Raw genomic sequence first — 18,391 nt, 5'->3', positions numbered from 1 at the left:
TTGCAATGCCACTTTCATCCTGACCCCATAACCCTCTGGAAACATAAGCCAAACTAAACTGTTTTCTAAGTTGCTTTAGAGTTTTATTTTACAGAAGAGATAAGACACTAATACATAGCCATAAAGCTTTACACCTAAATTTTTTCATGTAATTGAAGAAAATTGTAAAATATAAAAGTGTTACCTTATTCATTAAATTCACAGGGCTTTTGTCCACATGTACTTTCAAGTAGAAACAAAATGAGGAGGAACATCATAATGCTTGAATAGATGATAGACGCCTGTCAGAGGCTCATCCCAGAATAATCTTGTGTAAGTGAAAGGAAGTGTGTCAACAAAAGGTCTTACCAAATACTTTATATTTACAGATTCCATTTAGCATATGTTCTTTCAGATCTTCAAAGACTAGTGTGATATACACGGTCTTTAACAGACTGATTACAAACTAAAGGTTTTACTCTTGTATAAAGTTACCACGAAGTGCAAAGTTTCACCACAATGACTACATTCCTGGTGTTTCTCTGTGGAATGGCTTTTCCTCATAATTTCAATGACTACTGTTATACGCAAAGGCTTTCCCACATTGCTTGTCTAAAGGCACATATCTTCATTACGTGTTCTTTTATGTATTGATAGGTATGTGTGTGGTGAAAAGGCTTTATCACATTGATTACATTTGTAGGGTTTCTAACCAGTATTCATTCTTTTATGTATTCAAAGACCGCTAAGAAATATAGTCTTTAATACTGGTTACATTCTTAGGGTTTCTCTCTAGTGTCCATTTTTGGGGGAGAGGACAAGGTAACAAAGTTTTTTCAAAGGCAGCCACACACACTATAACTGTCCTCAGAAGCAGGCATAGGAAAACAGACAATCAGCTATAGAAGGAGGCTATGGTCTTTGCCTAATACTTTCTCGTGTCTTTGAATCTGGCAGGTAGTCAAATGCCTTTTCCAGAATAGGCCAATGAAGACAAGTTTGGTTTGGTGCTTAATTTTCAGTCAGCTTCCTGGCCAGCAGCTCATGTAGAGACATACTGGCATACGAGTACACCAAATTCTTCCTGGTCCAGTCATGGGGCCACTGGAGGGAGAAGATAGCGAGATTTGCTTCTTTGGGTTCTGCTTGTTGGTTTCATAGTTCCTAGATCCCTATTCAGCTTAATGGTGAGCACGCCACCTTGAAGGAGACATCATAGCCTTCCAGGATATAAAGTTTGTCTACAGGGTTTTCAAAGAACGCTGTCAGGGAATTCAGCATCGCTTCTGGGAGTATTTGATGAACTATCTCTTCTAGAGTGCTTCTGTTGCCCAACATCCCTAAGTTCCTCAAATGCACCATGCAGACCCTCTGGTTTTTGTTGGTCAGTATCTGATTCATGTAGGAGAGATTCAAATGGACCTTGTGGATGGGGCAGGTTGCATTGTCTGTGACCACAGCCTTGTTTCAGCTCCCTCCTGCTAGAGCAAGGTGGACAGAGAACACGAGCAGTGCAGAAAGCTTTTAGTGCGTGGCAGCTCTCTGTGTATTCTTTTAGGGGTTAGGAGAGGACTGTGTCCTGGAAAGGCTTTACCACATTGGTTACATTTGTAGGGTTTCTCACTAAGGCGTGTTCTTTTGTGTATTAGTAGGTAACTATATGGTGGAGAGGGTCTATGGCATTGCTTACATTTGTAGGGTTTTTCTCTTTCTTTTGTGTCACTGAAGATGACAGTAATATGCAAATGTTAGGAAGAAGCAAAAGAAACTTCTAAGTATTGCCTTTTTTTTTTTTAATTAGCTTCCATTTCATCACAGGGTAAAACTAAGTCCATCTCTTGAGGTTCTCGGGGAGGTGGGGACTTCCAAGTACCACACCAGCTTCAATTTTTTATCCTTTGTTCCCCTAAAATTGACTTTTCCTAACTACAGCTTATGCTATTCATGTTTTGTTCCTAAAAACATGGTGACTGTCCCTAAATACAAAAGAAACAATGGATATTATCGGTTACACTATAGGACCTCTATTCTGCATCAGTTAACATAGATTTGCTACATAAGGACAGTTCCTATCCCTAAATCTTGATTGTTGAGAAAATGTAGATATAACTTGGCAAGGATGTTTTTGATTTTTAAGCTAAAAAAAAAAATTTTTTTTTTTAATCTTCTGGCTCGGGGATAGGAACATTTGTGTCACGGTTCAGCTCCTGAGTTTGATTTGTATCCTAATCAGTCAGTAGTAGCTTGATTGAAATAAGTTCTTGTCATTGGCACTGACCTGGTGCTTGCATAGTGTTGAATCTCAGTGGACTATAACACAAAGGCCTTAACAAGTTGCTCATACTCACAGAATTTTTCTCCAGTATGAATTTTTTCATGATAGTGACTACGTAATTGTGTAAAAGTTCACCATAATCAAATACATTCATATGGTTTCTCTCTAGTATAAATTTGTTCATGCCTCTAAAGATGATAATGACAATGAAAGATTTTATCACACTATCTTTTATGTTCTCAATGACTCTGACTTAGAAAAGCTTTACCACGTCGATAACATTCATAGGCCTTTTCTTTTAATATAGGAGGAGACAATTCTGATTTATGAAAGCTTTATTGCATTGATTACATTCATACAGGTTGTCTTCTGTGTCTTCTTTTTCATTTTTGGAGAATACTGGGATATGCAAATGTTTCACCACATTGGATACTTCATAGGGTTTCTTTCCACTATGTGTTCTTTTATGTATTTGGAGACTACTATGATGTACAAAGGCTTTACTACATTAATTACATTCAGAGGGTTTCCCTCCAGGGTATGCTTTTTTTATGTACTCAGAGACCATTGTAATATGGAAAGGCTCTACCACATTGGTTACATTTGTACGGTTTCTCTCCAGTATGTGTTTTTTATGTTTTAGGAGATGACTCTGACTCACAAAGTCTTTACAGCATTGATTATATCCATAGTGTTTCTCTCCAGTGTGTGATCTTTGATGTACTTGGAGACTCTTGGCATATGCAAAGGCTTTACCACATTGGTAACATTCATAGCGTTTCTCTCCAGTATGAATTCTTTTATGCCTTTGAAAATGACTGCTACATGCAAAGGCTTTACCACACTGGTTACAATTATAAGGTTTCTCTCCAGTATGAGTTCTTTTATGCCTTTGAAAATGACTGCTACATGCAAAGGCTTTACCACATTGGTTACAATTATAAGGTTTCTCTCCAGTATGAATTCTTTTATGCCTTTGAAAATGACTGCTACATGGAAAGGCTTTACCGCATTGCTCACATACATAGGGTTTCTCTCCAGTGTGTGATCTTTTATGTACTTGGAAACCACTGCGATATGTAAAGGCTTTACCACATTGGTTACATTTATAGGGTTTCTCTCCAGTGTGTGATCTTTGATGTACTTGGAGACTCTTGGCATATGCAAAGGCTTTACCACATTGGTAACATTCATAGCGTTTCTCTCCAGTATGAATTCTTTTATGCCTTTGAAAATGACTGCTACATGCAAAGGCTTTACCACACTGGTTACAATTATAAGGTTTCTCTCCAGTATGAGTTCTTTTATGCCTTTGAAAATGACTGCTACATGCAAAGGCTTTACCACATTGGTTACAATTATAAGGTTTCTCTCCAGTATGAATTCTTTTATGCCTTCGAAAATGACTGCTACATGGAAAGGCTTTACCGCATTGCTTACATACATAGGGTTTCTCTCCAGTGTGTGATCTTTTATGTACTTGGAAACCACTGCGATATGTAAAGGCTTTACCACATTGGTTACATTTATAGGGTTTCTCTCCAGTGTGTGATCTTTGATGTACTTGGAGACTCTTGGCATATGCAAAGGCTTTACCACATTGATTACATCCATACGGTTTCTCTCTACTATGAGTTTTTTTATGCATTTGGAGATTATTATAATATGCAAAGGCTTTACCACATTGTTTACATTCATAGGGTTTCTCTCCACTGTGTGTCCTTTTATGTGCTTGGAGAGCACTGGGATATGGAAATCCTTTACCACAATGGTTACATGCATAGGGTTTCTCTCCACTCCGACTTCTCTCATGCCTGCAAAGACGATTGGCACATGAAAAAGGTTTACTGCATTCATTATACTGATGAATCTTTCTATCTGTACAAATTAATTTTATAATTTGTTCTAATGGTAAGAGGAATCAGGTCTTGAGAACTTAAAACGTGTTTACATTCATGGTATTCCCCTACATTATGGGTTGTTTTGCATCTTTGAAGATACCTGTGTTAGTCAGAGCATTAATTGGCTCACATTTATAGCATCCTTTATCTAGATGAAATTTTTCACATACTGAAGTGAATCATAAAAGCTCAGAACTTTACTACACTGAATGCATTCATAAATTTCCTTTTAGTATGAAATACACTACATCTGTATACTGCATTTACAATGTGAACCAGGACAAACAGAAAAGAATTTCCACATTGCTAGTATGGAAGGGATTTTCTGCAGTGTGAGTTTATGGATGGAAAACCAAATAATTTTAAACTTATATCATATTACCAAATTCTATTCAATGTGGGGACTACTACATATCTTCTAATTGTACTAAGAGAGAGGAATACATTGATTCTTTCAATATCCCTGTGCTCACATGGCCTGTATAAATTGTTACATATAATATACCTTTCTATAAAGAAGAATAAGAAGTGAAAGGATTCCACATTGCATTTTACAAAAGATGTCTTCCTCACAGACATGAGGTATATGGATAAAGATTTCTCCAAAATAACATTCTTGATTTTCATAAACTATCCTCTTCTCACTTAAAGTTAGCAATGTTACTACAAGTATATGAATATTGCTAGCTTTACTATGGACTATTTACCTATTAGAAGATTTCCCACATATACTTATCAACTATTCAATGTGTATACGTTTTGCAATATCTAAGTGGTATGGGATTAAACAGATTACCATATCTACAGCATAATGTAATGGGACTATGATACAAATGCTGGTATCGATTAAGGCATTCTATCCTTCTTCCTTTCTTACAACAATGCATTGGAAACACAAATCAGATACCTTAGATTGAGGTCATGGTTTTGTGAGAACTTAATAAACATTGATAACACTTAAAGCAGTGCTTTTTCACACTATCACTTTTCTTTAAAACCTCAAGGGAACATTAAAATTTCTTCGGAGGCATATTCCAACCAACTTACACATGAAAATTACCTTCCATGCCTTCTAGAACTTTGAAAATGTTCTTTGAAACTGTCATCTTCCCAGTTGTAGCCTGAAATATAGTGACAGAATATTTATAACAGATTATTGGAAATTAAGCCAAATTTAAATTAGTATCTCCAGTGACCCTTAGAACCATATCTAATTCATATACTTCATTCTTCCTCATTCTCAATTAAAATCAAAGAACAGCATCAGTAGCAATTGTCCCTTCATTTTAAAAAGTGAAAGGAAATTTATTGACTTACCTATAGCAGTGAGATTCCTGTAGGTCTCCAGCATCACATCTCTGTAAAGACTCTTCTCTGAAGGATCCAGCAAAGCCCATTCTTCCAGGGTGAAGTTCACACGCACATCATCATAGGTCACCACACTCTAAAATATCCCATACAGGTGTAAAACACAAAGGTGTAAACGATTCCAACATCAGTTTAAATGTCTGCTCACTGACAATATATTTGTATAATTCTGGTCCTTCCCACTTGTTTGATACAGAAGTACTAATGTAATCCCGAAATTACTTCTGAAGGACTATGAATAATAAGGTTCACTTCTGTAATTTCTGTGCCATCTGAATAGAATATAGCCTTCCAAGAGAAATGCCAGACAGACAGAGCCCGAGAAGTAAACAGGACTGGACACACATCAGAGAAATGATATCAACCATTACTAACTAGGAAAAATTGATGGGCAAGTTGGGTGTATGGGTTCATGTCTTCAATCCCATTATTCTGGAGGCAGAGGCAGATGTTATCTTATAGAATTGGATGCCAGCCTGGTCTATGTAATGAGTTCCATGACAGCCAGTGGAATATAATAAGACTCTAATTCGCCTGCCAAAATCAATCAAATGAATTAAAAATATAGAAAAATGTTAAGAGTTCTTTATTGAAGTTCCTCAAAAATTTATACATTCTAGAACCTTGAAATGGCCCATTTTATACTATGACATTAATAACATCTTACTAAGCACCAGTGGAAGGGGAAGCCCTTGGTCCTGCTAAGACTGAACCCCCAGTGAACGTGATTGTTGGGGGGAGGGCAGTAATGGGGGGAGGATGGGGAGGGGAACACCCATATGGAAGGGGAGGGGGAGGGGTTAGGGGGATATTGGTCCAGAAACCGGGAAAGGGAATAACATTCCAAATGTAAATAAGAAATACTCAAGTTAATAAAGAAAAAAAAAAAAACAACCCCAAAAAAAAATCTTACTAAAAGGAAATGCATGTTTAAACAATTATAAGTGCACAGATGAAAATATTAGCAATGAAAATGATAATCCTAAATAACATAGATGGGGAGGCGAGATGGCTCAGAAGAGAGGAGTTCTTACTGGTTTGCTAATAATTGAGTTCAATTACCAGTACTTACATGTAGGCTCACAACTATCCATTATCCCAACATTAGGGGGTTCTGCAGTCATCTTCTGTGACTATTTTGAGGGCCAATCAGGCAAGCATGAGGTATATATTCATGAATGCAAGCTAAATACTCATATTCACATTCATTGAAACATTTCTTAAAAACACAACAGATAAGATAAATGGAACCCACTACAATCCAATCAGTCAGAAGGCTCAGGTAGTATTAATGACATGACTATATGCCAGCCTGGGAACAGAATATAATTCTGTTAAATTTTAAAATCTAAAATGTGGATGAAGGTCAGCACAGCAACTCATATTTGACATGTGCAAAATCATACACTACAGGCCCATGAGCCAGTAATATAAAGAAAAAGAAAAAGCCAGGTTATGTTGGCCAACAGGCTAAAGACCAGCCTTGGCTTAGAGAGTGATTCTGGGGAAGAGGTGTTTGGGAACAGCAGAAGAAAAAAAAAGAAATTGAAGCCGAAACATGGGTGCAAACTGACAGCCCAAGTTCAGCTGGAGACAGCTCTTGCAAACCAAAGCCTTATGTTTTATTTACATTTCAACTGTCCTCCCCAGGTTCCCCTTTGATTATTCCATGAATCAGCATTCCCTGACCACAGCCCCCTGATTCTTAAGGACAGCAAGTACATTCTTTTTTCTTTTCCTCTTAGAAAAGAATTCAAGAGATCTGCCAATCTTTGTAAGTACAGAAAATAAGTTTAGTTGGACTGGATTCTACCTTGAAATTACCACTCCCTAAATCTCTTTCTCACTTTTCTTACTTTCTGACAAGCTGATTCATAGTGAAGTTGCCTTTGTTCTCCTACATCTGTGAAGTTCTAATACAATTCATATAGCATCCTTTTATTTTATACAGTTGAGAAACTGTATATTTTTGAACTCATGTTTTCAGAGTTCTTTATTCTAGACTGTCCTGAAAGTATCAATAATTAACATTTTTGGTGAGGAACATAGACACACTTTCAACTCCTGGACTACTGCTGTACCTAATTTTCACAAAGATGAAATCCTTAATGAGGAGGAGGAACATAAAGTAAATTATACATATAATAAAAACGAAACTTACAAATGGCAACTATCAAATTCTTGGAGTCCCAAGTATGTTGGCTCTGCTCCAGGGGTAGAAACCACTGTCCCTTGAGGCCATGAAAGACTTGGCACATACATACAATCCCAGCACTCTGGAGACAGAGTCAGGAGAAGCTCTAAGTTATTGGCCTTCTCATCTACAAACCTGCTTAGAGGACAAACATGGCTACACAGAGAAACTTTATCTTCAAAAACAAAAACAAAAAACAACAAAACTAAAAATGTAAAAAACATCGGGATAACAAAATAGCTTAGCACTGACTAGCAATTGCTTCTACTGTATCTTATGTGATTTAAGGATAGAGACTATCATGTCATGAAGGTATGACAGCATAAGGAAGCTTATTAATCAGTTTCAATCACAACACAACAGACACAAAAAACAGGAAATGGTTTAAGTCTACAGATACCCAAATCCCATTCCTAATAAGAAATATAAAAAGGCTCCTAGAAAAGTTTCCATGAGGTCCCTAAAGAAAGATACAAAGGAGAGACAAGAGTTCAAAGACACCATCCTATTTGGGAGCTTTTTTTTTTTTTTTTTTTTTTTTTTAATCTTTATTAACTTGAGTATTTCTTATTTACATTTTGATTGTTATTCTCCTTCCCGGTTTCCGGGCCAACATCCCCTTAGCCCCTCCCCCTCCCCTTCTCAATGGGTGTTCCCCTCCCCATCCTCCTCCCATTACCATCCTCCCCGAAACAATCACGTTCACTGGGGGTTCAGTCTTGGCAGGACCAAGGGCTTCCCCTTCCACTGGTGCTCTTCCTAGGCCATTCATTGCTACCTATGAGGTTGGAGCCCAGGGTCAGTCCATGTATAGTCTTTCAGGAGCTTTTGATTCAATCAACCACATTCTGCCTCTGGCCACTATAGTCTCATGGTTATCCCAGAAGAAAATACATTTCATTTAACTTCAATGATTCTAATAGTCTGCAACAGCTTGTACACTGTTCAAATGTCAAAGTCTCTTCTGATAGTCACAGTAATCTCTTCACTACCACATCTTGTAAAATCAGAAAATAAATTACATCTTTCCAGCAGACAATAGCACAGGATTACCTTTCCCATTTCAATAGAGAGCAATGTGTGCATAGTAAAGGAAGACTGGACAGAGGCATGAAATCCAGCAGGATAAACACCAAACCCTGTAGCTCTGTCTCAGACACATGGGGCTTCAGTTTCAAAGGGTTTAGATGGCCCTATCCCTGCAACCTCTCATACTTCTATCAGCTTGGGTAAATCCATTTCCTATGTCTATTTCCCCATGGCAGATTTCTCTTAGCTTAGGTATCTTAACAAATTATATTCTCAAAATGCAACTCAGGCTTCATGCTCATACCTTCAGGCAAGGAACTCACAGGTTTCTTTTTGTTTGTTTGTTAAACTGTGGTTCTGACTCTGACAAACATAGGGGCCTAGAACAACGCTGAATGAAAACCAGAGAAAAACACCTGGCTTTGAATTTAACATCTTTCTTGTTAGCAGAACCAGTACAGCATGGATAATCTTGCAAAGTTCAGCTTTTAAATTGGGATGTAACAGTATGCTTGGACCACAGCTGCAGTAGGTTTTATAAGAAATTCCTTTCTGGGACTAGAATCCACTTTGCTTACTCATTCTATTAATTTAAGACATAGCAGGAGGGAGTGTTACTCATCGCACACTTTTTAGGCCATTTCAAAAACTACCTATTGCTGTTGTTTCTGAACAAATCACAGATGTTGTATTTGTTTCTGCCCTTGTTGCTTTTTTTTTCACTGTAGTCCTGAACGAGTCACTAATAATGCCCATTAAACAGATTAAATATTGCGTCTAAGAAATCAGTCCATTATTTTTTTTTTAATTCTGCCTTACTCAATTTCTCAGGATATGGACATAATAAGAAATGTTTTGTTCCAAAATAGAAATTTTTCATGAAGTCTATTTTCACTGACGTCCTAAGGTGCTGACTAAAGTATAAAAGTCTCTATGCTCTTCGCCATCTCAATTCTTTTTTCTTTTATTCTAACTTCACTCAGAAATATTTTTTAAGATTTATTTATTATTTTATGTATATGCGTACACTGTAGCTATCTTCAGACACACCAGAAGAGGGCATCGGATCCCATTCCAGATGGTTGTGAGCCACCATGTGGTTGCTGGGAATTGAACTCAAGTCCTCTGGAAGAGCAGTCAGTGCTCTTAACCTCTGAGCCATCTCTCCAGCCTGCCATCTCAATTCTTGATACTTTCAGCATTCTTCGAAAAGAGAACAAACACTTCCAGATTCTGTCTAGCAGCAAAAATCACGTTTTGTGTACCTTTTTCATTCTAACTTGCTTCTCTGTTGTTGTGGTTAAATCTTCTAACCAAAAGCATCTCAGGTTATGAATGGGTTTTTTTTGGATGGATCTGTCAGGTAATAGTTAATCATTTTGGGAGCTTTGGATAGAAACTGGAAGTAGAAAAGGAAGACAAGAAGAATGGATAAACATTGTTTTCTGGCTTGAGCTCTTGTTTGGTCACTGTCTCATGCTCAGCTAGCTCTCTCATCCAGTCCAGGCCTACTTGCTTAGGGATATTGCCATCCACAGTGGAAAAGATTTCCCACATCAGTCAACAGTAAACACAATCTCTCAGACATAACAACTAGCCATTCTGATGGGGCCACTCCCTCATTTGGGGCTCCCATAGATATCTGAAATATTGAGAATTGAAGCTAATTAGCATGGAGACAATAATAAAACAAACATTTTAAATACTCAGAACCACTGTGTTAACCATATCAATCACTTAAGTAGCAAAAAGGCAAACATTGATGACTGCAACAACTGGAAACACAGATTTGCCAAGGAAGGAAGATAGACAACTCTTTAGGATCAAAAGAGAAAACTTAAGATATTTCTCCACAAGGTCCACAAATGGACAAAATTTCAAGGAACTCATAACATAATATAGTAAATTTTCAGAAGATGAAAATAGGTGAAGGTCTATAATTTTTCAGAGGTACAGCAATATAATAAGAGTATAATTAATAAAATCATACAACATGCATAGTGTCATTGTTAAAAGAAGATACAAAGACAGATGTAAATATCATATAGTTGTTAAAACAAGAATTATGGGGTTGGGGATTTAGCTCAGTGGTAGAGCGCTTGCCTAGGAAGCGCAAGGCCCTGTTGGTCCCCAGCCTCGAAAAAAAGAACAAAAAAAAAAAAAAAAAACAAAAAAAAACAAGAATTATAAGATTATAATCAAAACCAATATCAAAGGAATCACTGGCCAGCACTCACACCATGCATTCTGGTTTACTCCTTTGATAGTAATAAAAACTGGATCATGGGTGGAGGGCTATTGCAGTTGGAGAGATTGGCTTAAAGCATAAAACTGATTCAACATTAGAGTAAATGATTTAGACTAGTAAAAGTATCTCATTATCTTATGATTAAAAAAAGGATGTCTACTTGGAACACTTAGACACCATTTTGTTTGGAATGACTGATGACTGGATATAAGTCTGTGCAAACCAAATGCAACAAAAAATTTTTTTTTTTTTTAAAAAAAAAAAAAAAAAAACCTGTGTATTTGTATTATACACCTAAACAGCTTGTCTTGCACTAATTGATTTATAACTTATAAGCACTTTTGGAAGCAAGTCTATTCTACTTTTTAAGCATATGTTCGTGTGTGTGAGAGAGACCTTTTTCCATGTGAGTGCACAGGATACACCAGAGAAGAAGGTGTCAAATCCCCTGGATCCGGAGTAGCAGGCAGTTATGAGCCTCCCAACTTGGGTTGGGTGTTGGTATCTGAGCTCAGATCAAACAGAAAAAGAAAATTTGCTGAGTGCCCTGCCCAGTGTAGATAGTACTTTTTATCCAAGAAACAAAAAGTCTTTCACAGATTAATAACAACAAAAACCTAAGTAAATATAGAAGTAAATAAATGTTCAATGGGAACCTGATGCCTCAGTATTAAGATGCTGGGTATGGGGGCTGGAGAGATGGCTCAACGGTTAAGAACACTGACTGCTCTTCCAAAGGTCCTGAGTTCAATTCCCAGCAACCACATGGTGGCTCACAACCGTCTGTAATGGGATCCAATGCCCTCTTCTGGTGTGTCTGAAGACAGTGAAAGTGTACTTATATACATAAAAAAAAATAAATCTTTAAAAAAAAAGGTGTTGGGTATGGGACTGGGTAGGATGCCTTCCGAGCTTCCCCATTCTCTGTTAATTGAGACCCAATACTCGAGGTTTCCCCTAGTGAACAGCTTCCTCTCCCCTTTCTATGCCTCTTGTAGATACTGCAGACCATCCCCATCTAGTCTTCTCTTCCAGATTCATCTGTGACTGAGTCCTCAACTACAGGCAGAGCGCCCTGGAGGAAGAAAGAACTGGATCTACTAAACTAGAGAGCAATGGAGAGAATCCCCAGGAGGAGACACCTCTATTAAGAGAAAACTTAATCCAGAAATATTATTGGGGAAAATTATTGCTGAAATTTACAACCCCATAAACCCATATAATAAACACACAACCCAGTCATTATAATTATAAGCTATAAGCTTAGACTGAGCAGGACTAACACTATACTAACTTATTCACCAGCTATAACAGCCCTTGCTACTTGTGGTTTCTCCTGGCCACATGGTTCTTGTCCATCATGGCTTCCTCCTGCTCTTCTTCAGTCCTCTCTCCTTCCCCCCTCTCATCTTCTTCTGCTTCTCTACCTGCCCCCACTCTCAATCCTCCCGTCACACCTTTCCCCTCCACTGCCCAATCACAGGCTCTAGCCTGTACTGACCAGTTAAAATGGGGAGTAGGTTCACATGAGATAACCTGAGTATATGATGGACTGCTTGTCAGAGGCAACCTCTTTTGAGGAAGCAGAATTATCATCAGAAAACAAACAACATCAGGACAACCCCCAACATAAAGCAGGAAGATGTATTTATAATAAAAAAGATTTTTAAAAAATGAGTAGAAGAATTGAACCCAGTGAGGGAGTCCTTGGATTAGTGAATTGCCTTCCTGGAAAAAAAAAGATACATATTGATTTGACCCTATGGCATTGCCTGCCTAAAGAAATTAGGGTGCAAGTTTTAAGAGATAAAATTTGGGCTTGTGGAAGAGCCCTGGGGGAAGCTGCAAGAAGAATTAATATAGCATTTGGAAAAGTGTTTGAAAAGCACTGTAGAAATGGATACTTGGATAAACTTCATACAGAGATTTTGCAAATTTAAACAAGTTAAAAATATTAACATTACCTTGACCTGTTTAGCACCTTCATGTTCTCATGATAATGATGTAATTGCAAGTTTATGCCCTATTGGATTTTTTTATTTATTTACATTTCAAATGTTATCCCCTTTCTCAGTTTCCCATCCATAAACCTCCTAGACTGTCCCCACTCCCCCTTCCTCTATGAGGGTGGCTCCACGTGTACTCTTTAGATGGTGGTTTTGTCCCTGGGAGCTCTGGTTGATTGGTATTGTTGTTCTTACAGGGTTGCTAACCCCTTCAGCTCCTTCAATCCTTTCTCTAACTCCTCCAATGGGGACCCTGTTCTCAGTTCAATGGTTGGCTGTGAGCATACGCTTCTGTATTTGTCATGCTCTGGCAGAGCCTCTCAGGAGACAGCTATATAAGGCTCCTGTCAGCAAGCATCTCTTGTCATCCCCAATAGTGACTGGGTTTGGTGGCTATGTGTATTTGTGCTGGTGGGGCAGGTTCTGAATGGCCTCTACCCCAAACTTTGTCTCCGTATCCCCTCCTATGAATATTTTTGTTGCCCCTTCTAAGAAGGAATGAAGCATCCACACTTTGGCCATCCTTCTTCTTGAGCTTCATGTGGTCTGTGGATTGTATTGGGTAATCCAAGAGTTTGGGCTAATATCAGTGAGTGCATACCATGTGTATTTTTTTTTTTTTTTGTGATTGCGTTAGTTCACTCAGGATGATATTTTCTAGTTCCATCCATGTTCCTATGAATTTCATGAAGTCATTGTTTTTGATAGCTGAGTAGTACTCCATTGTGTAGATGTACCACATTTTCTGAATCCATTCCTCTGTTGAAGGGCATCTGGGTTCTTTCCACCTTCTTGTTACTATAAATAAGGCTGCTATGAACATAGTGGAACATATGTTTTTGTTGTATGTTGGAGCATCTTTTGGGTATATACCCAGGAGTGGAATAGCTATGTCCTCAGGTAGTACTATGTCCAATTTTCTAAGGAACTGCCAGACTGATTTTCAGAGTGGTTGTACCAGTTTGCAATCCAACCAACAATTGAGGAGTATTTTTCTTTTTCCACATCCTCGACAGCATCTGTTGTTACCTGAGTTATTGATCTTAGCCATTCTGACTGGTGTGAGGTAGAATCTCAGGGTTGTTTTAATTTGCATTTCCCTGATGACTATGGATGTTGAACATTTCTTTAGGTACTTCTCAACCATTTGATATTCCTCAGCTGAGAATTCTTTGTTTAGCTCTGCACCCCAGAGCTTTTTCTGATAGTTATAAGTTAATATATAACTTGCTTTATCAGACATTAAACTGTAACTTTGTGTGTTCATTATGTTTTCTAGTGATATAGTTATGTAAGGTTTTTCAGGAAAAATAAGGAAAACTATAAAAAGACTTTTCTCTATGTTTTATTGTATAACAAAAAGTTCATGTGGGGGAGGGGAAAAAGTTTGTAACTAATAAAAGACTAAGGTGGCTCTTCCTCTTCAGCTGCCATCATCGTCGGTGCACTTCCTTGTTCACCTCTATATGTGAGAATCCAACATCATCCGCCACAATGGTAAACTTCACAGTGGATCAGATCCTTGCCATCATGGACAAGAAAGCCAACATCCAGAACATGTAAGTCATAGCTCACGGCAAGTCCACACTGACAGACTCCCTTGTGTGCAAGGTGGGCATCATCACCTTTGCTTGTGCCAGAGAGACATGCTTCACTGACACTTGCAAGGATGAGCAGGGGTGCTGCATCACAATCAAGTCCACCGCCATCTCCTTCTTTTATGAGCTCTCTGAGAACGACCTGAACTTCCTTAAGCAGAGCAATGGTGGCCTGGGCTTCCTCATCAATTTCATTGACTCTCCAGGTCACGTGGACTTCTCCTCAGAGGTGACTGCTGCTTTGCATGTCACTGATGGAGCACTGATGGTGGTGGACTATGTGTCTGGTATATGTGCGCAGACAGAGACAGTGCTGTGGCAGGTCATGGCTGAGCACATCAAGCCTGTGCTGATGATGAACAAGATGGACCAGGCCCTACTAGAGCTGTAGCTGGAGGCCAAGGAGCTCTACCAAACCTTTTAGCGTATTGTGGAGAACGTCAATGTCATCATCTCCACCTATGGCAAGGGCAAGAGTGGGTCCATGGGCAATATCATGATCGATCCTGTCCTGGGCACTGTAGGCTTTGGTTCTGGCCTGCACGGCTGGGTCTTCACTCTGAAGCAGTTTACAGAGATGTACGTGGCCAAGTTTGCAGCCAAGGGTGAGGGCCAGCTGGGTGCAGCTGAGTGGGCCAAGAAAGTAGAATGTATGATGAAAAAGCTGTGGGAGACTAGTACTTTGACCCGGCCAATGGCAAGTTCAGCAAGTCAGCCAATAGCCCAGATGGGAAGAAACTTCCCTGGAACCTTCTGCCAGCTCATCCTGGACCCCATCTTCAAGGTATTTGATGCCATCATGAACTTCAGAAAGGAGGAGACAGCCAAGGTGATTGAGAAGCTGGACATTAAGCTGGACAGCGAGGACAAGGACAAGGAGGGCAAACCACTGCTGAAGGCTGTGATGTGCCGCTGGCTGCCCATGGGGGATGTCCTGCTGCAGATGATCATCATTTACTTGCCATTCCCTGTGACTGCACAGAAGTACCGTTGTGAGCTGCTGTACGAGGGGCCACCTGATGACGAGGCTGCCATGGGCATTAAGAGCTGCGACCCCAAATGCCCCCTTATGATGTACATTTCTAAGATGGTGCTAACCTCTGACAATGGCTGCTTCTATGCCTTTTTGTAGAGTGTTCTCTAGGGTGGTGTCCATGGGCCTGAAGGTCCAGAACGTGGGCCCAAACTATATGCCTGGGAAGAAGGAGGACCTGTACCTGAAGCCCTACTAAAGGACCATTCTGATGATGGGCTGCTATGTGGAAATGATTGAGGATGTGCCCTGTGAAAACATTGTAGGGCTGGTCAGAGTGGACCAGTTCCTTGTGAAGACCGGGACTATCATCACCTTTGAGCACGCTCACAACAAGCAGGTGATAAAATTCAGCATCAGAGCTGCTGTCAGGGTGGCAGTGGAGGCTAAGAACCCAGTTGACCTGCCCAAACTGGTGGAGGGGCAGAAGCAGCTGGCTAAGTCTGACCCAATGGTGCAGTGCCTCATTGAGAAGTCTGGAGAGCACATCATTACTGGTGCCAGAGAGACCTGGAGATCTGCCTTAAGGACCTGGAAGAGGGCCATGCCTGTATCCCCATCAAGAAATCTGATCCTGTCATGTCCTACCGGGAGACAGTCAGTGAGGAGGCCAACGTGCTGTGTCTGTCAAGTCCCCCAATAAGCATAACCGGCTGTACATGAAGTCCAGGCCCTTCTCTGATGGCCTGGCATAGGACATCTATAAAGGCGAGGTATCTGGCCACCAGGAGCTCAAGGCACATGCCCGCTACCTGGTCAAAAAGTATGAGTGGGATGTTGCTGAAGATCACAAGATCTGGTGCTTTGGACCTGATGGCACTGGTCCCAACATTCTCACTGATATCACCAAGGGCGTACAGTACCTGAATGAGATCAAAGACAGTGTGGTGGCTGGATTCCAGTGGGCCACTAAAGAGGGTCCTCTTTGTGAGGAGAACATGAGTGGTGTGTGATTTGATGTTCATGATGTGACCCTGCATGCTGATGCCATCCACCGGGGAGGTGGTCAGATCATCTCCACAGCATACTGCTGCCTCTATGCCAGTGTGCTGACTGCACAGCCCTGCCTAATTGAGTCTATTTATCTGGTGGAGATTCAGTGTCCTGAGCAAGTGGTAGGTGGCATCTATGGTGTCCTGAACAGGAAGCATGGCCATGTCTTTGAGGAGTCTCAGGTGGCCAGGACTCCCATGTTCGTGGTCAAGGCCTACCTGCCTGTCAACGAGTCCTTTGGCTTCACTGCCGACCTTCGATCTAATACTGGTGGTTAGGCCTTCCTCCAGTGTGTGTTTGACCACTGGCAGATCCTGCCTAGGGACCCCTTTAACAATAGCAGCTGCCTCAGCCAAGTGGTAGCTGAGACCTGCAAGCGCGAAGGCCTGAAGGAGGGCATCCCAGTGCTGGACAACTTCCTGGACAAACTGTAGGCAGCCTGGTACTGCCACACGCTGCACAGTGCCCACCCATCAGAAGACACCTTGAGACTGTCCCCACAGTGCCCCTCTGGAGGCTGCTGGGGCCACCCTGACATCACTCAGGACTCACTTGCTACCAATTCTATTTCTTTCAGAATTACAAGGCAGCATGAAAGGCTTGACTGGCAGGCCATGGGGTGGGCAGGACACGGCTGTTAACATTTTCAGAGGGAAATATGCAGATGTCCAAAAGTCTAAATAAATGCATTCAGAGGTTTATGGGGGTCCATGGCCAAGTGGAATACCCCAAGAGGGGGAGGTGGGGTGAATGCCTTCAGGAAGGCAGGCAACCTGCCTGCCTTAGACTTGCAACTCAGCAGTGCGAATCATTGGAGTAATAAACTCTTCTATGGTTGACAAAAAAAAAATAAAAAAAAAATAAAAAAGACTAAGGTGAATTGAGAGAGAGAGAGAGAGAGAGAGAGAGAGAGAGAGAGAGAGCTGTCTCCAAAAGTAGTTTCAGAACAGCAATAAGTCAGTCACTTGTCAGCTTCCCACCTGCATCATTGCCTGAGACTCTGAGTCTGCGCCTAGGAAATCCTTCCATTCTCAAGGACCCCAAAACTGTGGCTGGTCCCTGGTATCTAACCAAAAGCAATCTACAGAGTCAATGTTATTCCCATTAAAGTTCCAACACAATTCTTCACAGACCTTGAAATAACAATTCTCAAATTCATAAGAAACAAACAAAACAGAAAAAAAAATTGATGCCTGAAACGATGCTGTATAATAAAAGAACTTCTGTAGGTATCATCATCCCTGACTTCAAGCTGTATTACAGAACAATAGTAATAAAAACCATGCGGTATTGGAATAGAAACAAACAGGTTGATCAATAAAATCGAATCAAAGATCCTAAAATAAACCCACACAACTATGGACACTTGATTTTTCATAAAGAAGGCAAAATCATACAATAGGAAAAAAAAAAAGGATCTTCAACAAATGTTTCTGGTCTAACTGTACGTATGCATGTAGAAGAATGCAAATATATCCATATTTATCACTGCCCACAAAACTCAATTCCAAGTGGATCAAAGACCTCAACATAAATCTAGATACACTAAATCTAACAGAAGAAAAAGTGAGAAATAGCTTACAATATTTTGTTGTTTGAGTTCAGACCCTGAGACAAGGGAGTGAGGTGCATATTTTGCATACCAACACTGACCTCGCCTCCAGGTTCTCCCAGCATCCCTCAGTCCCTACCTGGTATAGCCTGCCCCCATCCTGAACATTCCAGCCCAGAGGCTGGGGTGACCTTCCTCCCAGAGGCTCCTCCCTA

General features: G+C 40.2%; 1 protein-coding gene and 1 pseudogene across 1 annotated transcript; one reads left to right on the top strand and one right to left on the bottom strand.

The window, feature by feature from the left end:
* Positions 1 to 1,155: 1,155 nt before the first annotated feature.
* LOC116887632 (zinc finger protein 431-like) lies at positions 1,156 to 8,779 on the bottom strand. Its single transcript, XM_032889231.1, is given in 6 exon segments — positions 1,156 to 1,371; positions 2,655 to 2,785; positions 2,927 to 4,068; positions 5,216 to 5,276; positions 5,473 to 5,599; positions 8,771 to 8,779. Coding segments are annotated over 6 exon segments (1,686 nt in total).
* Positions 8,780 to 14,494: 5,715 nt separating this feature from the next.
* On the top strand, positions 14,495 to 17,187 carry LOC116887232 (annotated as a pseudogene).
* Positions 17,188 to 18,391: the final 1,204 nt, after the last annotated feature.

This window comes from Rattus rattus, chromosome 18, assembly GCF_011064425.1.
Source record: "Rattus rattus isolate New Zealand chromosome 18, Rrattus_CSIRO_v1, whole genome shotgun sequence".
Lineage (NCBI taxonomy): Eukaryota > Metazoa > Chordata > Mammalia > Rodentia > Muridae > Rattus > Rattus rattus.
Note: the sequence above shows the minus strand (reverse complement) of the source record. Positions and strands in the feature narration are given on the sequence as shown.